At 40.3% G+C, this 23778-nt stretch overlaps 1 protein-coding gene across 1 annotated transcript; it reads right to left on the reverse strand.

Annotated features, from left to right (window-relative positions):
* Positions 1 to 968: 968 nt before the first annotated feature.
* Positions 969 to 23557, reverse strand: kctd16a (potassium channel tetramerization domain containing 16a). The gene is made up of 3 exons (XM_084133413.1): positions 23319 to 23557; positions 22207 to 23162; positions 969 to 1763 (listed from the first exon to the last, which is right to left on the reverse strand). The coding sequence occupies exons 2-3, from the start codon at positions 23009 to 23011 to the stop codon at positions 1330 to 1332; spliced, it is 1239 nt and encodes a 412-aa protein (XP_083989539.1). The 5' UTR covers positions 23012 to 23162; positions 23319 to 23557; the 3' UTR covers positions 969 to 1329.
* Positions 23558 to 23778: the final 221 nt, after the last annotated feature.

The raw sequence follows: 23778 nt of genomic DNA on the forward strand, positions 1-23778 counted from the left end.
TGGGGCACAGAGTAAGTAAAAATAAATCGCTAGTTAATACCACTAACAAGGCTCAAAATAGCCTCACACTAACACGTTAACATAATGAGGGTCCTTACATACAAACCGAAGCATTGAGAACTTTGTAAGTGTACAGACAGTTTAATAAGAAGATACTTTATAAAGACAGTACATTACGCGTTGACATGCAGGAGCCATCTTGGAAAAAAGTCTTGACTAATCGAGTCACGAACGCCGTCGATTGGATAGCTGGTCGATAGGAATTACGTTTGTGAAATCTAACGTAGCACGGCGTTCGTGGCTCGATTAGTCGAGACTGTTTTCCAAGATGGATCCTGCATGTCAACGCGTAATGTACTGTCTTTATAAAGTATCTTCTTATTAAACTGTCTGTACACTTACAAAGTTCTCAATGCTTCGGTTTGTATGTAAGGACCCTCATTATGTTACCGTGTTAGTGTGAGGCTATTTTGAGCCTTGTTAGTGGTATTAACTAGCGATTTATTTTTACTTACTCTGTGCCCCATATACTAGTGTTATGAGCTAAAATGTTTTTAAAGATAAAACTCTATACATTCGATTTTCATGAAAACGCATCGCAGGGAACGATCGACTCGGTAACCATGTGTTAATTAAGCCCAGGTTCATTTTTCACTTGATTTGTCCTTTAAGTCGAATCCGTATGTTTGTTTGGCAGGAAGCTAGTTATTTTACTTTATAAAGTTTTAAATATGGATATTTTTCTTACACGAATGCATCGCTTCGCTTCAGAAGGCCTTTATTAACCCCTCGGAGCCGTGTGGAGTACTTTTATGATGGATAGATGCACTTTAATGATGGATAGATGCACTTTTATGGACTTTAAAACAGAAACTGCCATTCACTGCCATTATAAAGCTTGGAAGAGCCAGGACATTTTTTAATATAACTCCGATTGTATTTGTCTGAAAGAAGAATGTCATATACACCTAGGATGACTTGAGGGTGAGTAAGTCATGGGCTAATTTTCATTTTTGGGTGAACTATCCCCTTAACAGGTAATACACACTTGTGATTCTTTTGTATATATACAATCTGTTTTTATTATTTGAGAGGTTTGTCTAGACGCTGTGAAATTGTTTTAATGTCATTGTGCTTGGTAGAAAAACAGGACTGGTCCCTTTAGGAGTCACTTGAGGTTCACTGAATTGTTAATTGTGCATCTTGCTGCATGATTACACAGACGAGCCAATTAAGCCAGAGCAGAGAAGAATTATGATGTCATCTTATGTGCTGAGAGCTTTGTTGTGTTGCACACTAATAGGCTCAGTGAGCCTGCAGGAAATCATTTCAGAGCTGATATTTTTTCAAGAGCTCCGACTGCCACATGTACTTCCTCTCCGGGAAGCGCACTGGAATTTTAATCCTTCTGAAGTCCTGGATGCATTTCTCCAGCTCCTGCTCTGGGGTCATCTTCTCCTTGGCCGGTTTCCTCTTCCCTGCCATGGCGTCACGTGGCCCCGTGGTCCGCACACGAAGCAGGTCAGTTCTCCTGGGGATTGGGGTCGGACCCTTTTTCACCGGCCTGTCCAAAGTCTGGATTTTGGACTGGCGGGTGACCGGACGCACGATGACCGTTTCCTGGGGAGAGCTGGCTTCTGATTGGGTCTCGGAACAGGAAGTGGAGAGCTCGTTGAAGGAAGTGCCGCTCTCACCCTCGCGCTCGCTCTTGTGACTCTTGCAGCAGCAGTCGCAGTGAGAAGAAGACCATCCGGATGGGCCACCTTAAAAACACAAAGCCACAAAACCCACAAAATGTCAACAGAGCATATATGAGCTAAAAATAAAAACAGCCAAAATGATAACAGAAGTCAAATTGGAAGTCATTTTGGAAGTCAGTGCAATTTTGCTGTAGGTATCAGATTGCAGAGTCCGATCTAGAATCAGGATGTGTGAAACCTGATAACAAAGGTGAAAGAACTGAAGTGAGCAAAGATATTCTTTATTTTTCCCTTTATGCAGTTCAACCAATACAGATATTATAAATACCCCTCTAATGGCACAGATGTTTCTCATTTTACACAAGACAATGCTCATGCCACCATTTAAGTAGCCCGTATAACACGCACCATTTACTCAAAAGAAATTAAACTCACAAACTTGCATAAAAAAGCATCATGTGCACTTCACACAGTGAAACACATTAAAATGTACGAGTGCAAGCTAGTCACTTGGCAGTTTGACCTTATCACGTTGACCTTTTCAAAGACATAAAGAATCTGTATTTAAATCACCATTTGAACTATATGTATCGATTTGTTTTGTGTTTTGGACAAAGAACTTTGCTAAAACCACAAAGGACTAGAAAAAGATAACAGTGTGCACGAACCCCTTTTGTTAACTGATGGACGTGCATGCATCAAAACAGCCTATGGCTGCATAGAAATATCCAAAGATCAACTTAGCTGAACAAAGGGACAAAACCCCTCCAACCCCCTTTTTGTTATACTGGTTAAAACTCTCTTCACATCCTGATAGGAATCAATAATAGAAGTGGTCTAAATATTAAAACATGGACATATATATTCTGTGGAAGTCTCAGGCTTCCAAAATGTTCATCCGATCATTGCATTCGGTCCGTTACGATGTCCTACCTGCCTGTCAACCTATGTATTTCCATACCTCCGCACACCTTGCTCGCACAGAGATCACACATCATCAGTGCATTCCGTAAGGTTATACACAATTTTAGACACAGTTACGTAGAGCCATCAACAAACAGCAGCACCTTTTACAGTTCCTCCTGAACCAAAACAACAAGCTTATGTTGCGGTCACACCATGTCATAACCGTAATTAAGAGATGGCAACCCATGACATTAAGACTCGGATTTATAGTATGCATTTCTATGTCAAAACCATCAACGCTGAAATGAATCTGCAGCAGTCAGGTGGTACAAGTAAGACCTCTGTACAAGAAAGTTGTTTACTTTCATTATTATTGTGATTTTATGTGCTTTGAGACATGAGGTAATTTAACGCCGTCTCTCGGGATGCTTTGCAGACTCTGCTGTGTGCGTTCATGTGTTTTTAAGGAGGCGTGGCTTTGGAGACTCTCTGAAGGGAGGGTGGGATCTCATGCTTTCAAAGCTAGCTCGCTATTGCTAGCCTCTCCGAAATTGCCTAGCCTAACTTAAATGCTTGAGTGAGATAGAGAAGCTGAGCTTTAAAAACAGTATTAGAAAAGCATGTTCCTCTTGAATTTCTGTTTAAAACTCAGTTTAAATAAATATCTGAAAATCAAGCATGTTCTCTTCTTCTTTGAAGCACTCTGAAAAACTTTTAATGGATGACATCTTGTTCACCTTCACTGACAGACCGCAAACCAACCTCTAGCTATTCTGTTTCCTGGCAGGGCTGTATTGGCCCCATGTACCACCGGCCCTCGAGCCAAGGTGTCTCCTTCAGTTCACGGACACAAATCACCTCCCACTCCAGTGAAAAATCTCTGTGAACATGTCCGGGTCATATTTCAAGTCAAAATCAAAGCAAAAAAAATATTTTGTATGAAGAAAACAAATATTTTTTGTAATACATGTGCATCTGTGGCAAAGAAATATATATAAAAAATATTTTCAAACATGAAAAACCTTTCATGTACAGTAATGATAATTTATGTTATTTTGCATTATGATAATTTGCAGTATGCTTAAAAAATTTACCTGGACATTACATTGAGAGACCACCCAAATCAAAGTATGTGCATAAGATTGCACATTTGTGTGCGTGTATAAAGAAAATGCTGCATTTTCTATGTAGTTTTGGGAACATATAGCTTGACAGAGGCTCGATAAAATAAGTCTGACTCCCCCAAGGGGTCACCATATCTCCATCTTCCTGTTATTGGTGTTTCTCTTTCATTCACTCATGTATAGAATTTCCCCCCTTTTCCTATCAGCTTGACATACTATTAAAAAGAATGATCACCAATGAGACACTGTCTGCAAAGAGGGATGGCATTTTACATCTGAATATCATAATTAGCTAAACACGATTCTCAGAAGCAATAATTTGTGTTCATTGTATCTCCAAAGCAGCTAATTTATCCTGATTAATAACAAATTCATTCAACTGAGCTGCAAATACATTTTACAGAATGCAATAACAGGCTAATTGAAGGCAGTGTGATTGCTAGTGGCTTTCTAATGGGAATCCATGAATCTGACACCAGAATAAGCAGAACATTTCCCTGCATAACAATTAAACCAGGTTCGCCTCTTTCCCCTTGCATCCACTTCTGCTCTCTGTCCATCTCTCATCTTCACTTCTTTTTCCTGCAGCGTATGCAGGGTGAATAGAGAGGCTTTTATTGAAGGATTGCTGCAAAATGGATGGTGCAGCCTGATGGGACCACAAGTCAAGAACGGAGGCGAGCAACAATAACGCTGCCATAAAACTAGATAAGCTGGGTTGAAACTGCTCCCTAGCTTACTGTCATCCTCATTTATATGAAAACTCACATTTCACATTTCCCAAACAGTCTGTAAAGATCTCGAGACATTGCATTCCACAATCGTTTCTTATTGGCATTACTGTAAGGGGTAAATATCAAATGGCCTTGGTCAGCAGGACATTAGGCTAATCTGGTGCTGTTTACCATTAATCCTCACCAAGCTTATGGCTGCAGTATCTATCAGACAAGAAATTGATTGTATTTTGCTGTATCCACCCCATCCTCTGTCTTCTGATCTCCAACCGACTACAGAGAAGCACACGGCTGCCTGGATCATATTGCAGACCCATTACGGTCGGGGCTTGTCTGCGGAGTTAAATCAGTTACCGTATGTGAGTGCATTCTCATGAATTACACAAGCTTGAGAGATGCATTTGGCACCGGGCTTGAGCAGAGACAATCTCATCACAAGGGGCATCCACCCACCGGTGTCTACCCACAATGCATTGTGTCTAAATGCCTGAGAGTGCTTTAGATCTGAATTCTCCTGAGCAGCGTGCCTGGTGTAATGTGTTTGCTAGCACTACAGCTCAGACAGCAATCCTAAAAATAGTGTGACGCACATCTATGCATTTCTAATTAACACTCCATCTTCTAATGCTGACATGAAGCAGCTGATGCTAATCATAGGGGCGGCAACTAATGTATTTGTGCTTATGACCTGCAGCTGTAATGCTTCCTGTGTTTGTGTGCATTAAAGTTTGGAGAGATGTTTAACTACTAAATAGTGTGGTATTAATTATGGATAATGTCTACTGGAAATCACAAGGCTTAAGAATACAAACCCATTATATCCGGTTCACATTAGATTTATTTAATAACTGCATTGTTTTCCCTTAACATCAATGGGATGTTCAAGATTTATCTTAAGTCTCCTGCTTCTCAGATTTTCCCTCCGAAGAAAAAGACACAAGTAATCGCACATCTCTTCTACTCAGCTGTCAGGTTTATGTTCTGTTTTATGGACTTTTAGTTTGTACTTCCTATGTTAGGTGCCTGTGTCCTTTGTTCCAAATTTCCTGCCACTCATTTGTTTGCATGGCACCTACTCTTTATCCCCTATGTATTTAAGACCTGAGTTTGTTTCTGTTCATTGTGCGGTATTGTCTTTGTTTAACTGACAAAGCTGTTATGTTTGTTTTTGCCAGTGTATTTCTCCTGTGGAATTCCCTTATTTGTTTAAGTTTAAACTCCAAAAGATCCTCATCTTCTCTTCCTTGAGATTTAAGAAGATTTAAACATGGATCTGCTAGCCGTTTGTCTGGGATGATCGGTTCCTTGAGGACCACACCAGAGATTTTTTTGGGACTTGCCTATCTAACTCACTACCCTGACAGCCCTCTCATTTCTTTTTTGGGGGGGTGAGGTGGAGGACGATATCCCAGTCCCACACAGTATTGGGGAAAGATACTTTTAAAAGTAATTTGTTACAGTTTTTGCATTACTCCCTAAAAAGTAACTAATTCTGTTACTTAGTTACTTTTTATAGAAAGTAATGTGTTACGTTACTTCTGAGTTACTTTCTCACCTGGGTTGGGCTTGCTTGTTTGTTTTTTAATAACAAAAAAAAGTTATATTTTTGGCAAATGTAAAGGCACTTTCAAACCAAAAGTGAAATAAGCCTCAGGCTGAAGGAAATGCAAAGTCAGTCAACAAATAGGAAAACAAAGTAACTTGCATTACTCATTTGAAAAAAGTAACTCAGATATTTTGTTGTAAAGTTAAAAGTAATGTGTTACTTTAGTTACTTGAAAAAAGTAATCTGATTACACCCAATGCTCACGTTACTTGTAATACGTAACGCTGCCCAACACTGCTTGCATGCCACGGACCCCAAACCTGGGCCCACGCCCACCTCAGACCCTGAGCCCACACCAGCCACAAACTAGTGGTGGGAAAAACTAAGCTTTTCAAAGCTTCGAATCAATTGCTTCGCAAAATGATTCACTGTTTCGAAGCGTTCAAAACACCACACGCTGGTGATCCCTGCTGGTCAGAACAGTGAAAATGCAACAAAAAACTCATGCCAAACATGCATAAAAACACCTTTTACACACCAATTGCATTATTTTATTGGAAGTAAAATCTATCAAATGCAATTAACTAATAATCTAATAAGATTAAATATCAAGGGTCTGTATAATATGTGTTCTTTTGACTATTTTCAGGGCTTGTTTTGTTTTTTTCCATGGACTGCTCAGCTAAACAGGCCAATAAGAGACTACTATTATACCTTTTATTTATACTAATTCATAATTAAAATGTCTAAAAATGTATAAAACTGATCAGAGATCAGGTAAAAACCAATTGTTCAATGGTTCGCCACTGGGGGGCGATCAGTGATTCATGGGTTCACAGAGATAATCGCCCAAAGGCGCTGAACCATTTAAATTTCGAAACGTTTCAAAACAGTTATGACTTAACAAAGCCTTTTTTTACTGAAATCATGTGACTTCACGTGCAGTTTGATACATGCTCCGAACCACTGATTCGAAACAAAAGATTCGTAAAGGTTTCGAAGCTTCATGAAGCAGTGTTTCGAAATCACCCATCACTACCCCAAACCTAGAGCTGTGGAGGGTTCCACCCTGGAGCCAGTGCCTGCAGCCTAGTTCGTCCCGGAGCCTGAGCCAGATTACCGGTCTGCCCTGAAGATAGTGCCAGCTACCACGTCCGTCCCAGAGGAGACATCCTGAAGCTGATTCCCACCATCACCTCACCACTGAGGTTGAATTGTTCAATCGAATCCAAGTTAATGTTATGGACTCTATGATCCTGGGGTGCGTTTCCCAAAGTCAACTATGGTCGCAAGTTCTGTCGATACCTCCCACTCTGCCAAAAATCCATTCTGTTCCTCGGCCCCGCCTTCACTAGAACCCTTCAGTCACTTGGCTCCTCCTTCAGTGGCTCCAGCCAACTGCTCGGATCCACCTTTGGCTTACAAGTCTCCAGCTCTGCCCCGGTGTGTCGATTCCCTAGCTTCACCTCAGGCCTCCGAGCCCCCGGACTCCACCTCGGCCCGTCATCCCTCGGGATCCCTCGTCCCGTTGGCTCCACCTTGGTCCATTGTTTCTCTGGCTTCGCCTCAGACTTCTGGGTCTCAGACAACGCCTCAACCCTCCACTCCTATGGCTCGCTGGGCTCTCCTTTCCCTAGATTCCACCATTGTCCACACTCCCACTACCAGTCTGCCGAACCCCCATCTCCACCTCTGTCCTGTTGGATTACCTTCTTTGTTTCAATAAAGTTTAAGCTGGAAAAGATCCTCATCTACTCTTCCTTGCCTGCCTGCACCATCACATACACATAGGAAAAGATCTCAACAGCTGTGTAATCAAAAGCCTAACATTTCAATGTTAGGCTTTCAATTCATGTCTCTGAATTGAATGACAATTTTGTCATTGACTTCGAACTTCCGGTTGAGTGAACGCTGGCACGTTTTGGTTGCCGCTACTCACCGGTTATTTTATTGTTTTCCTTTTGTAATTGAATCTTTTTAAGTCGGGAAATTGTATCCAGCCTCTCCGTTCATTATTTTACTCCTGGAACTCTGAATCGGACTTTAAGTGATAACTATTGCTGATCGTGGCGGAAGATTGGCGTTTTCAGCTAGGCATCACCGTTGGGTTTGTCTATCCTAATTCAGCAAGACTTCACCATGTGGCTCTTCAAACTGTTGTTATGGATTATTTTCTCCTCTGCGTTGTTCAGCGCTACTCCTTGTCTGGTGTACTCGGTGGCGGATCTATACAAACTTAGACCTGTCATAACTCCACTGCTGCTGCACAGCGGTAATCATCCGGATCTTATACGCCGACCGAAATACATTCACCGTGGGTCTCAGCGGAATATCCGATTCAGCTCTGCTAAATCTGAACGTGGTGGACAAATTCGGTCTTTTTGGTCTTCAAACCCAAGACTGCCGAAAAATGCTGGGCGATCTGTTGACTATGAAGTGCTTACTCCGCTGCCCAGGTCAGATTTCGCACCTTCTGCACCACTTTGTTTTACTCTTTTTAATGTTCGATCACTCAACACTAAGACATCTATTATCCATGAACTTATTCAAGACCAAAACATTGATTTTATGACTCTAACTGAGACTTGGCAGAAGCCTAACGACTTTTTTCATTTAAATCAAACAATACCAGCTGGATATGCTTATACATGCAAGCCTCGCTGTACAGGTAAAGGAGGCGGTCTTGCACTTATTTATCGTGACAGTTATAAAGTCTGTCCAATTTCTATATCGGAGGAGCCATCATCTTTTGAAATATTGGCTGTACAGCTTAAAGGTTCAACTCCCACTATTGTTGTCACGATTTATAGACCACCAAAAGCATCTGCTATGAACACATTTTTTACTGAATTTTCTACCATTTTAACACATCTGTGTACCCTGTCTCCGAACATCATGTTGATGGGAGATTTCAATATTCATTTTGACAATACTACTAACACTCAGTATAATGAGTTTAAATCAATTCTGGATAGTGCTGACCTTGTGCAGTTTGTTAAATTTCCAACACACAACAAGGGACATATTTTGGATCTTGTATGCTGTTCAGGTGTCAAGCCTTTTAATTTTACTCCTATTGAATCTTCTATCTCAGATCATAAGCCTATATTATTCAATATCTCTCTTCCATTGGCTAAAGTTAAGTCTCAACGCTCTGTTTCATTTCGTAATATTAAGAATATTGATCTTAATGTTTTGGATGGAATGATCGATCACTCTGTAAACAAGTGTTGTTTTAATTCTTCTACATCTGACTTGGTAAATTTCTATAACAATAGTTTTTCTCAAATACTTGACAATGTTGCTCCTATGAGAACTCGTTTTGTATCCTATGTCAACTCTTCTCCATGGTATACTCCTGAACTTCGACATCAAAAGGCTTTAGGTCGCCGACTGGAGAGACTATGCAAACGAACTGGTCTTGAAGTACACAAACAGATGTACTCTGAGCATCTGGTTTCTTACAAGGCTGAGCTGGAAAGCGCAAAATCATCTTTTTATGCAAATATCATTGCCAATGGACAAAGTAATACAAGGACTTTATTCAGTACTTTTAACAAACTGTTGAAACCTCACAATACTGTTTCACTTTCTCCCAATCAATGTGTATCTGTTTCAAATTTTTTTAGATCTAAGATTGACAATATTCATCAAGAACTACTTAATTCTGACTTAATGTCTAGTGATTATCAAATTGGACATAATCATATTTTTGCCCCTGTTAAAACTTTCTCTAACTTTGAGCTGCCTTCAGTTGATTCCATCACTAAGTTGATCACAAAGTCTAAGCTTTCTACTTGCTCACTCGATCCTTTACCTACTGTTTTAGTTAAGTCTTGTACTCATTCGATCTCTCCTATTATTACAGCTATAGTAAGTTCTTCATTATCTTCTGCTACTGTTCCTTCATCATTAAAAATGGCCTCTATCTCTCCAATTCTCAAAAAACCTGGTGCCGATCCTAATGATCTAAATAATTATAGGCCCATTTCTAACCTGCCTTTTATATCTAAAATCCTTGAAAGAATAGTAGCAACTCAACTAGAATCACATCTGCAAGATAACGACATTTATGAGCATTTTCAGTCGGGTTTTAGATCCAATCATAGTACAGAAACAGCTCTTATTAAGGTTACAAATGATCTTCTCTTGGCTGCTGATTCTGGTTTCCTGTCTATTCTTATTCTTTTAGATATTAGTGCTGCCTTTGACACTATTAGCCATTCAGTATTACTCGAAAGATTGGCCTGCATTGGAGTAGCTGATAATGTTTTACTTTGGTTTTCGTCTTATCTATGTGACAGAAAACAGTTTGTGATGATTAAGACTGCTCAATCAGAGCCTGTCTCGGTCACTCACGGCGTTCCGCAGGGGTCTGTTTTGGGTCCGCTTTTATTTATTATTTATATTCTACCCCTCGGTTATATTTTTCGTTCCTATGGTATTTATTTTCATTTCTACGCCGACGACACACAAGTATACATATCCACAAGACCAAATGCTTCTTATCTCCCTTCTAACCTTACTAAATGTTTGCAGGATGTTAATATATGGATGACTAATAATTTTTTAAAGTTAAATACAGGTAAAACTGAAGCCCTTCTCGTTGGATCTAGGTCTGCTTTATCTAAAGCTCAATCTTTCCCCTTGTTCATTGATAATTGCCCGGTTAACTTCTCTAGCCAGGTGAAAAGTCTTGGCGTTATTTTTGATGGTTTGCTTTCTTTTAGTTCCCATATTAATAATATTTCACGTACTGCATCTTTTCACTTACGTAATATTACTAGACTTCGCTCTTCACTTTCTCAACACTGTACTGAAGTTCTCATTCATGCCTTGGTTACATCTAGGCTTGATTATTGTAATTCCCTTTTATGTGAGATTCCGAAAAAACAGCTTCACAGACTACAGTTAATACAGAATTCAGCAGCCAGAATTGTAACTCATACACGTTCTTTTGAACACATAACTCCAATTCTTTACCATCTACATTGGCTTCCTGTTCATTTTCGTGTACATTATAAAATATTACTCCTTACGTTTAAAGCACTTCATAATCTGGCTCCTCAATATTTGTCAGATCTTCTTCATTTGTATACACCTCTTAGATCTTTGAGATCATCTTCTGCAGACTTGTTGTCTGTGCCAAACTTCAAGATGAGTTCCTTTGGTGGTAGAGCTTTTAGTTGTGTGGCGCCTAAGCTGTGGAATGCATTACCCTTGCACATTCGCCAAATGGATTCAATTTCCTGTTTTAAAGTTCAGATAAAAACGTATCTTTTTAGAATAGCTTTTAATGAAATGATTGTATGATGTGTAGCATCGATGTGTTTGTATGTTTTGTACTTATTGCTTTGTTCTATATTGTAAGGTGTCCTTGAGTGCCTTGAAAGGCGCCCATAAATAAAAGGTATTATTATTATTATTATTATTATAATGTAGATTCAACAATTTCTAAATAAATTCATCCAAGACCAAACCACCTGAGATGCAGCACTGGCCCAAGTTTCTGCCAAAAGTGATGTCCGGAGAGGATATTTATTTTTGACCCTGCAGTAAACCATCAAAATATGAAGAATTGAAAAAAAATATATATATATACGAGGGGTGAACAAAACACTAAACTTGGTTAAGGTATTTATCTGACAAAATTTTATAGCCTTGTTGTAAAACTATTTATTTCAAATTTTTCAACTTGTAGATTTTAAGTAAAGACTGAAAGAGTTGTTGGAAGCTTAGTGATGGTGACTGTAACGGTCACCAGCTGGAGTGCCTTCGAGAGCCACCAGAGGCCACTCCACACTAGACTGTGATCACTCCTTCAAACACTACATAACGCACTGCCCGGACTCATCAGCACTCATCTCTTTCACCTGTTTCTCATCACCTTGTTTCACTCACACCATAAATACCTGGTTTTCACATTCACTCATCGCGAAGTCTTGTTGTACTGTTAGTCTGCATTTCTGAGCGGTTTTCCCGTGTTTGTTTTCTGTTTTTGACCCTGGACTGTTTACCGTTTCTGACTCTGTTCTGCCTGCCCTATCTGGATTGTTTATTGGACTCTGTTTATTGCTGCCTGCCTTGACCACTGCCTGTTTACTGGATTACGAGTTTGGATTACCCTTATTTAATAAAGCTGCGTTTGGATCGATCTTCGTGTCTCGGAGCATTCATAACAGAAGACTTCGCCAACTACAGATCCAGCAGCCAAGTAAGATCCAGACCTACCATGGATCCAATAATTCGTCTGTTCCGTCTCAGCCAAGGTGACCGCCCTATAGAGAGGTATGTGGAGGAGTTCTGTGAACTATGCCATGGAGTGGATGTAGATGAGAGTGTCCTGAAGGACATGTTTCGCTATGGGCTTACAGACATTGTTGATTACCTCATGCCTGATAACACCCCTCAATGGACTTTAATTCAATATATTGATCTCGCTCTCCGGTTAAGTGCCTCATCCTTCACAGTGGGCTTTATGGATGAGGGGTCCCACAAACTCACAGCATCCGCTGAGCCCTCAGCGAAAGTGGCCATCGCCACGTCACCAGAGCCCTGTTACGTCTCAACAGACAGTCCAGAGTTTCCTGAGTTGCTGGCTCTGCCCAGTCCAGAGTTTCCCGAGATGCTGGTCCCGTCCAGCCCAGCGTTTCACAAGATGGCCGCCGCCGAGCCAGTGTCTTCGGACAAGATGGCCGCCGCCGAGCCAGTGTCTTCGGACAAGATGGCCGCCGCCGAGCCAGTGTCTTCGGACAAGATGGCCGCCGCCGAACCAGTGTCTTCGGACAAGATGGCCACCGCCGAGCCAGCGTCTTCGGATAAGATGGCCGCCGCCGAGCCAGCGTCTTCGGATAAGATGGCCGCCGCCGAGCCAGTGTCTTCGGACAAGATGGCCGCCGCGAGCCAGTGTCTTCGGACAAGATGGCCGCCGGTGAGCCAGTGTCTTTGGACCAGATGGCCGCCGCCGAGCCAGTGTCTTCGGACAAGATGGCTGCCGCCGAGCCAGTGTCTCCGGGCAAGATGGATGCTGCCCTGCTGTCTGTTCCTGAGCCGTTGTCTCTTCTCTCAGCCGGTCACCCCACGTCTGCCCAGCCGGAGGCTCTTCACGTCACATCTGCCCAGTCAGAGGCTCTTCACGTCCAGCCGGATCTTCACGTCCAGCCGGATCTTCACGTCCAGCCGGATCTTCACGTCCAGCCGGATCTTCACGCCAGTCCAACCGAGCCTGCACTTCACGCCAGTCCAGCCGAGACTGCAAGTGTCATGCCCGCCGAGCCAGAGCCAAAGCCCTCTTCGCCGCTGGTCCTGCCCAGTCCAAAGCCCTCTTCGCCGTTGGTCCTGCCCAGCCCAAAGCTTCCTTCTCCGCTGGTCTCGCCCAGTCCAAGTGCTATGTAACGGTCACCAGCTGGAGTGCCTTCGAGAGCCACCAGAGGCCACTCCACACTAGACTGTGATCACTCCTTCAAACACTACATTTCCCATAACGCACTGCCCGGACTCATCAGCACTCATCTCTTTCACCTGTTTCTCATCACCTTGTTTCACTCACACCATAAATACCTGGTTTTCACATTCACTCATCGCGAAGTCTTGTTGTACTGTTAGTCTGCATTTCTGAGCGGTTTTCCCGTGTTTGTTTCCCGGGGCTGCTATGTAACGGTCACCAGCTGGAGTGCCTTCGAGAGCCACCAGAGGCCACTCCACACTAGACTGTGATCACTCCTTCAAACACTACATTTCCCATAACGCACTGCCCGGACTCATCAGCACTCATCTCTTTCACCTGTTTCTCATCACCTTGTTTCACTCACACCATAAATACCTGGTTTTCACATTCACTCATCGCGAAGTCTTGTTGTACTGTTAGTCTGCATTTCTGAGCGGTTTTCCCGTGTTTGTTTCCCGGGGCTGCTATGTAACGGTCACCAGCTGGAGTGCCTTCGAGAGCCACCAGAGGCCACTCCACACTAGACTGTGATCACTCCTTCAAACACTACATTTCCCATAACGCACTGCCCGGACTCATCAGCACTCATCTCTTTCACCTGTTTCTCATCACCTTGTTTCACTCACACCATAAATACCTGGTTTTCACATTCACTCATCGCGAAGTCTTGTTGTACTGTTAGTCTGCATTTCTGAGCGGTTTCCCGTGTTTGTTTTCTGTTTTTGACCCTGGACTGTTTACCGTTTCTGACTCTGTTCTGCCTGCCCCTATCTGGATTGTTTATTGGACTCTGTTTATTGCTGCCTGCCTTGACCACTGCCTGTTTACTGGATTACGAGTTTGGATTACCCTTATTTAATAAAGCTGCGTTTGGATCGATCTTCGTGTCTCGGAGCATTCATAACAGAGACATTGAAGTCATGCGACCTTACTGTAGTTTATCGTGAAGATTGTTATGATGAACAAAGCTTGTGAGAATCATAAACTTTTGTTGGTCACATCTTATTTTCTACAATAATCCAAAAGCCAATGTAAAAAACCTATTGGTTTTTAGTCAAGGGATGCTATTGGCATTGCAGCACTCTATAGCCATAAGTCAACAGTTTGCTCATTTGTGTCAATTAGCCTATATTTCAAATGTATAAAAGATGTAACAAATAACCTATAAAAGTGGGGCAATACAATTTTCTTTTAGGCTGTGAGGATCAGCTTCAAACATAGGGTCTATCTACAAACAGCAAGGGAAAAATAAATATTCTGAGCTCTTGAAAAATGACTGAGTCAAGCCGTCCATTTTGGTATGCCAGGAAAGTCAACCAATCATACTCACCACGACCCTGCAGGCATTTCTGGATTTGAGCTATTTCTCTCAGCCTCGGTTTGCACAAAACAATGATAACCATCAATATTACTGAGATAGAAATAAAATTCCTTCTGCAGGTATTGGTCTCCCTGCACACTCAGCTTTTGTGGCTCTGGCTTCAGATCATAAAAAAGACAAAAAATGAACCTCTTGATTTTTCAACAGAATGGTTTGATATGGGAAATTAGCAAAAGAATCTCTCTGCACACTTAATGAGAATGAGACCGCTGATACCGATCCTGAATTCTGGAAGCCATGTATGATGTTGATAAACTCAGTGGCCTTACTACAAGAGGTCTGTGTAAATATGCATCGTGCCCATGATTATAGTCCCTCACTTATGGTTTTGAGCTTTGCCTGAGGTATGATAATGTTTATGTGCTTGTTAATGTGCAAAGTAGGCCAATTCTGTTCTTGCGGGGGAGCAGTCATAAGACTCATCTTTGCAGATAAAAAGAGCTTGTATGTGAAACATAAACATTTTACTTGGAATATTGAGAAACACTGAACAAAAAATTGGTGTAGAAACAATTTTCACTCATTAGTTAATCCCAATTAATTACAAAGAAATGGCAAGTAACAATTTAATTGAATGTGAATTTTTTAAGTAGAAAGACTGAAATAGTATTTTCTTGTAAAATGAGTGTTTTCTTGTAAAACGTACTCCAATAATCTTTGTTTTATTTACAACTTCAAAAAACATATTTTTTAAATATTAAATATTTTTTCATAATACTAATGAGGTGTCCGAATGTTTTGAGTTTTCTTCCGGGAAGATTGTCACAATATCCCTCATTTAAATAATTCCCGACCAATGGATACGCAAAATAAAGGGGGCGAGGCATAGTTAATATTGTGTTGAAACTGGCGGTTATGGTAAGGGGCGTGGCATTTCCCAAACACGCTCGAAGAGGTTGACCAATCACAACACACTGTTCCCCACCAATCAGAGCATACTGCATTTTTTTCAGAAGGAGGGGCTTACCGGAACTAAACCGAGCATTGCAGACAGAATGGGAAGAGAGGTGCTGCAACAATGTAAAATATATGAAAAATATTGTGTTTTTGGAACATTCAAGGATCAAAACCTAGTAGACCCAAAAAACGAAATCAAGATTTTGAAAAAGGGCTTAATAGGTCACCCATTGTCCTAATCTAAGGACAAGTAATGTGAATCCCAGTCTCCAAGTCTGCATTCCAGAGGCTTTGTGCTGGAAGATTACAGGCAATGTGACAATTTCATCCTCTGACTGATGTTGACACGAGCTGCAATCTCTTTCCTTTGTTAAAGGCGGCCATGCGCGTCAAAGAAGGCAAAGAAGTGCCTGACAGACAGATTGGAGAGTCCAGATCATCTCAAATCAGTCATGATCCCTCTCGAAGAGCTGATGAGGTGGAATAAGACCATAGAAAGAGATGACAGACACCCTGTCATTATTACAGTGTTTCCTTTTGAGATGTGGAGAAAGAAAAATTCCACAGTGTCATAGAGAAGCACAGTGAAGGAGAGCAGGAATAATACTAAAGAAGAGCAACTGCTGTAAAAATTCACATTGTACACTGTAAAAAAATCTAGTTTTTACAACAACAAAAAAATCTTGTCAGCTATGGTTGCAAGAATAATTATGTTTTTTTTTTAAAATACAGTAAAAATGTAAACATTTATAGAACATAAATTTGATTTGTCTTTCTTATACATTTAACACGATTTAACTGTAAAAATGACATGAAATGTCCGGTTAGCCTTCACTTTAGGGGGAGGTAGAGGAGGATGCGTAAAAATGTTTTTTTGTGCACAGTTTCTAGCACATCCAAGTCAGATGATCACATTGATCACAAGTTGCGGCTGGTCATCAGTGTAAATGTACATTTTTGATCATTTTAACACTTATGTCATTTCTAGCGAGAAATTACTATTGTAGTCATTAAATATTCACTTAGTCTTCACCAAACCTCGCTCTATTTTGCTGTAGATCATTAAACCGTTACGCTGCCTCAGAAGACTGTTTCGTGAGGTACCTTCGTGCACAAACGCTGTCTGCAAAGTCATTGCCTGATAGGGCAGCGAGGCAACAAGTCAGCTGCCAATGTTTTCGGGTGCAGACAATATGTCTGAATTCACAGTACTCATAAAAGTGTAGGCAGAAAGTACCCGGATGATACTTCCAGCGAGATACTGAAGTGAGCATACGATGGACACTTTACTATCCCATGAGGCCACGGGAGAGGATTTATGAATGACAGTGAGGCAACGCAAGTGATGCTGGTAGGTCACATGATAATGACAACATGGTGAATGTAGTATGTTCGGCTTACATTCATACTACACATACTCATAATATACAGAACACACTTTTTTAGCGTTTGCAAAGTATTCAATAGAACATATATTAGAACAACATTTTGGATGCAGCCAATATCTTACAGTATATCTTACATAGAATTTTTGCCCAAAATCCCATATCAAAGCATCAACCCTGTGCTCTTATAATTTCATAGTTTTCTTAAAGGGATAGTTCACCCAAAAATGAAAATTAGCCCATGATTTACTCACCCTGAAGCCATCCTAGGTGTATATGACATTCTTCTTTCAGATGAATACTCTTCTGGCGCAAGTTGACTCGTGTACGGCCCTCTGGCTAGTTATTTGAGTCAATAAAGTTTTAAATATGAATATTTTTCTTACACAAACGCATTGCTTCGCTTCAGAAGGCCTTTATTAACCACTCGGAGCCGCGTGGAGCACTTTTAACATGGATGGATAGGATCTGATTGGACTTCCAAAATCGTATACCCATTGACTCCCATTATAAAGCTTGTAAGAGCCAGGACATTTTTTATATAACTCCGATTGTATTCGTCTGAAAGAAGAATGTCATATACACCTAGGATGGCTTCAGGGTGAGTAAATCATGGGCTAATTTTCATTTTTGGGTGAACTATCCCTTTAAGCGCAGAAATATTTAACACAGTTGATATGGCTGGTTCTGCTGGGAAAACCACTTGCACTGCTTTCTCGCTCTTCTACATTTACTTTCAATCTCAGGTGGGCCAAGTGACTCTTTCTGTACAGAAGCCTATAGATAGAGATAGGAACAGTCTATATTTGCCCCATTTCAACTCCCACAGTGGACACAGGATTTGTTTCTTGTGCCAATTCAATAAAGACTGTAAATAGTGTTCACAGGAATAATAGAAACTGCGTATACACGAGGTTCTTCGAGGAAATGGCCAGAATGATCTCTCTCTCTTACCATGGTTTATTTTGACAAGTTTAGTTGCTGTAGAGCATGGGAATTTCTGGTTTGCACCCCTATGTTCCTAATGTTCAGTATATAAGGGATCTGGGTTGCATTTAGGCACTTCAACGAGCGGGCCATAACAGTTACCCCCACTCCACAGGGCCCACACTAATGTGTAATCTGCACTGGACTGGAAACAACTTGACAGGCCAAGTCGTGATGTTGGGTTACATTAAATGCAAAATTATATAGTGTGAGCTAAATTCTAGGTTTTGAATGTAGAGATAATTATGTGTGCAGAGTTAACTTCACAGGATGATTCTGCTTTATGATGCAAAAACATGCCATAGATCATCAGTATTCTTAGGCAACAGAGAAGGTGACCTTAAGAATAGATTTTTAATTGGAAAACTTTCAAGCTGGCTTGTGATGTAAATAATTAGCTATACAGTTTTGGTCCTTAATGATCAAAAGAATAAAACTCATCCATTTGAAGAGGGATTGTTACTGATCATGATCTTTCAGGAGAAGGAAAAGTATTATTTTACATATTCTGGGCTGTTCGTCATTAATGTGCAACATGTGTAGAATTTAAAATATTTAGACTTCAGAGCTTTGAAATTTAGGGTCAAAATGCAAAACTGATGCAGGCAATAAAAAAAAAAGAGAGGGAAAAGTCAGTAAATGAGTTCCCGTCTAAATGCAGCTATGAAATGTGGCTATGCGTGAGATGTTTATGAATTGCATGATTCTCATGCAATTTGTTTTTCTGCCTAACAGAATTCACTGTAACTGTGATCTTTGGCCTTTAATCATGACTATTAATTCATTCAAAGACAAAACTGAGCAGTTGGTATGGTAAAAAATGTCAAGGACAACCCACAGCACATTTTTAACTGTAAGAATGGGCTGCGATGTTAAGTGATGAAGTACATAAGAAAGAGGAGGAGTGAGTAAGAGACAAAGAAAAATAAGCATGCAAGAAGCTGTAAGGAAAAAACGCAAATGATATGTTACCATACCAATCATTTGGGCAGTCTAAATTGGTAAAATGTGTCATGTGGTTGATGTTCTGAGAAGTAACAGCACAAATAAGGCAGTAAGGCCTGTAAAAAGCAACTGGTTCATTTACCAGGGGATTCAATAGCAAACTAATTCAGAAGAGAGACAAGAATCTACCAATCATGCTGTAAACTGAACAGTGCAGGGTAAAGTGAAAATATGACATTTCAACCATTATTTGCAATTATCTTGCAACATTATAATTTTATCTTGTTAACAGAGTTATTTTAAATTCAACTTTAAATGCAACAAATGCACAATTGCCTAACACTGTGGTGGAAAACACATATTAACAGTCATTCATATTGGTATTATTTATTTATTTATTGCTTTAAACTGAAAATTATGTGATCATTGACCCACCCTCATGTGTCTCCACACTCATATGACTTTTTTCTGTGGAAAATAATGTCAAACCTGCTTCTTCTTTTGTTTTTTTCTTCTTTCATCCTGAAAATTCATGATGATCACTAGCTGTCAAATTCATTTGTTTGGTTTATTAAAAGAAGTAATAGGTTAGGATTTAAAGCCAGGTCCCCTTTCAGCTTAAATAAAAATTGTACTACTAGATTTTCACATCTTACCCTAATATAAAGTAACAACTAAGTAGATAAAAAGTGTTTTTCTTTTCTTTTGTCATTTCTTATTTCGTTCCTCTATGGGCACCAAGTGAACCAGCACTCCTGTCCTCTCAATAAAATAATTTCATGACACCCCTGGCGAGTGGTGATTCTCTATTTTTGCTTAAATATATGAATGAGTCTGCACACGAAATAGGCATCACAGGAAATACCAACAAAAACAATCTATTTTATGTGAAGTTTAATGTGAGCATCTGGATTTTTAGGTGAAATATGTGATTATGTTTGTGAAAGATAATTTGTATGTGATTGCCCTTTGAGATTCTTAGTAATTCTGTGTTTGCTTGTAAATCTTTGAGAAAAGCCATACAATCTTATCTGCCATAAAGTTCAGCAATGGTCTTATATATATAAACATAAATTATTTCCCTGTAAATCAAGTATGCACACTTGAACTTGCCAATCAAGTGCTTTCCTAATGAAAACATAAAACGGAAAACTGTGTTACTTCACTTGTTACTTAAAGTAATCTGTAAACTGATTATAAGAGAAAATGTATGTTCTTAATATATTTAATTCACTCACTAATTCATTGTATTATTTATTCATTCGATTCAGTCAAATACACTGAATTATTCAGGAATGAAACAAACAAATGACTGTCCTTACAAGTGAGTCATTGAATCATTCATTTAATCGATTTGTTCGAAAACACTGACTCATTCTTGAATAAAACACTGATACTGTCTGAGACGACGTTTAATTCTGCTTGGGCTTGGTGGACAAAAAAAATTACAAAGCAACTGCACTATTGTGTTTAAAATGTAAGTTACTTACCATTAAAGTTGCAATGAAACGGAAGTAGCAATAGATTTTTTTACTACCATATTGTGATGTACATCAGAGTGAAACTTTGATTACAGAATTACAGATTACGGATTACAGAAAAAGAAAAAATGTAGGGCGGGGACTTGGTTCAATGCATCGGTTTTTGATTGGATGTTGATATGTGGGTTTTGCAATCAAAATTGGAGGAAGATGACTTGTTAGCTTGCAGGGACGGGATTTAAGTGACTATAATTGGAGAAGTCCTGCATACATCTGACATTTTGATTAAACATTACGAGGTAAAAAAAGAAAGAAACATGCACAGATGTATTCACAATAAGATCAATGCATTTAGAAAATAAAATAGATAGGGTGAATTTACAATTCATGCTGATTTTAACTTCTTGTTTATTGAACTGTTAAGTAAAACCAATATCACATTTGCAGTCATGCTGTCGGTCTGAATATCAGCGTGACTGTGGCGTAGATGTAGTAACCGTGATTTACAATTTAGCATGATGACTCATACTTTTATAGTATATCTTGATTTGTCATAAGTTTTTTTCCATTATGTGTATGGGAGGGGCTGAATGCTGCAGTAATTATACTGATGACAGAGAACAAATCATTAAGCAGCCATATGTCCATTCGCCCCAAAAAATCTCGTGACTGTCCTCCAGAAGCTCTCCGTTCCAGGCCCACTCTTTTTAGGTTTTCCAAGGGGACTCGTTTGGAATTAAGCACAAAGTGATTTTTAATTGGCCATATGCTTCAACATCTCTCTCATTTAAGACAAAAGCTAGTCAAATTAACTACTAATGAAGGCAGGCACTGGAGAACAATTATATCCAAAAGGTGCACATGTATTTAAATAAAGAGAGAGAAAAAGAGAGAGGAGGGGGGAGGACATGACCATCTCTCTGGTAGATTACTGAAATATTCATATGCCACACTCTGTTCATATTCCTGAGAGCTATACTTGAGGGAATTCTTCACATCTGCATTGGCTCAAAAGCTTCTCTCTCTCTCTCTTCTATCAATGTTCTTACTGAAAAAAATAAGTTCAGTCTACAAATATTTGAAGGGACGTGCATTAGTCACCTAAAGAATTGAGCACAATTTAGTTTGAGGCAGATTATAGAATTGATCAGGATAGAATTGAACAAACTATGTGCGCCGCCTAGTGGTTCAGGCTGAGAAAAGTGTGAAAACTCACAGTGCTGGTAATGTTGTGCATCTTACTCAAATTCACTTTATCCCCAAAATTTTATTTATTAGGATTGTATAAATTGGAGCACTGTTATATTTGCTTCTGATTGACCAGTCGTGGTATTCAGTGGTCAAACATTTCTGAATGCTTTTGGCTTGCTTATGGGGACATTTAATATTCAACAATATTATTGATCTGCCTTAGCCTACTTAAGGTGGACGACGCAATTTTCAACAAACTTTGTTGTATTATTTTCATGTTATCATTGTGAAGCTGCTTTGATTAAATCTGTAGGCTATTGTAAAAGTCGCTATATAAATAAAGGTGACTTGACTTGACTATTGAAGAAAAAATAATTCGATTTTGCCTTTAATTAATCGATTATTGTTTATATAATTAATAATCGATTATGATTATAAGGATAATGACCGACTGCCATTGTTGTTTGCTGTAGGCTACTTACGGTAGAAGACATATTCCGTGTTGTTGGCCCAGTTTCTGTCCTCTGTATGTCTGTTGTGAGGAGATGTGGTGAGTGATGAATTGCACGCGACGATGTGGAATCCGCTCTCCGCGAGCATATCAAACGCTCGCTCCAGATGGCGAAACTTCAGTGAAAACTGAGAAGTGTATCGCTCAGGTAACCTGTCAGGATCCCGGCTCTCGTTTAACGTGTCCCCAAAAACTTCTTTAGCCAGACCGACCCTTCCGCAAATAAAGATTTTGGGTATTCCTCGAGCTTTTGGATCAGCGTCCCTCCCGAGGGCGCACGAGCTCTTGTATCCCACCGTGATGAAGCCGTAGCACCTATCGCGCGCGTCCAGGTAAGATGCAGGGAACAGTCTTTGATCGCTTCCCAGGGACGCTTCGTCAAAATCATTGTGAATATAATCATCTGGTGTCAGGATTTTGACGAGCTCGGGCAGCTGGAAGAACTCAGCCTCCCGTTTCAGCCTCCCTTTCTCCGGGAAATAATCCGGCAGGACGACGTTCTTATCGCGGAGATAGTCCAAAACATATCGAAACAGAAATCCGTCCCTGTCAATGAAGTAGCGTCCCTTGATGTCCTGCACGAGGTCGTTGGAAATGTCCTTTTTAGTGGAGAATAATTTCCCCAGCAGTGAGTTTGGCACGCTGGTGAGGGTGGCATGGCGTGTGTAATACACCTGTCCACCTACATTGAGCTCAATCACATCAGAAGAGCAACTCTGAGCACATCCACTGTCCTTGGGCGTTTGATAAGTCCTGCAATTTTCAATCAGGGCCATTTTGGCGTTGCACACTTCAAAAAATGCAAAAGCGAATATGCAAAAGTTTTTGATTTCTGTTTAGTGAGCAAAAAGTCAAGAGGAACATAACCTGCACACTCTTTAACAGACGTTCACAGTCCATTGTGTTATGTACAGCATCTCCGAAGACCTGCAGAGTGTTTATGAAAGTATAAATGTATCAAAATGACACAGTGAGACTGTTAGGCTTCTCCTTCTAATACGACTGGGCATCTATTGCCAGATTATAAATCTGAACACACATCTCCTGTTAATTATAATAATGTAGAAATAGAAGAGCTCTCACCCAAGGGAACCAATTGTGCAGCTCATGTAACCTCCAGCTGAGGATCCAAAAATAAGTTCTGCTTATAAAAAATGAAAAACTGCACCAACCAAGACAGCTTCAACTTCCCTCAGAAGAGTGCTTCTCTCTCATGAAATCTGGTCCGTCCGGAACAGTTAGTCTGCATGTACCTGGCTCCCACCCAGCGTTTCATTAAAAGGATTTCGAGTTGAAAAGGAGGGTGGCGTTGGGAAGTTTGAGCATCCTTACTCTCCAGAGCATCAGCAGCGTAGTGCGAATGAATGCAGCGTGCTGAGAGAGGCTTTGGACGGGGGAGGGAGACCATTCTTAGGGAGATGAGCCTTACATCATCTTAAAGGAAAATGACAGCTGGAAAGATACAAGCATTGCACCCTTCTTCTCCAGATTCCCAAATATGCTCATGCAATTATTGTGCTAGATAAGAACATGAATTGGTAAG

Source organism: Abramis brama, assembly GCF_963993115.1.
Source record: "Abramis brama genome assembly, chromosome: 13".
In the NCBI taxonomy this organism is placed as follows: domain Eukaryota; kingdom Metazoa; phylum Chordata; class Actinopteri; order Cypriniformes; family Leuciscidae; genus Abramis; species Abramis brama.

Coding starts and splice junctions, on each gene's coding strand:
- kctd16a (XM_084133413.1), bottom strand. CDS start 23,011: ATGGCCCTGATTGAAAATTGCAGGACTTATCAAACGCCCAAGGACAGT. Junction 1,764..22,206: donor CACGGAATATGTCTTCTACC/GTAAGTAGCCTA, acceptor TGTGTTTTTAAG/GTGGCCCATCCGGATGGTCT.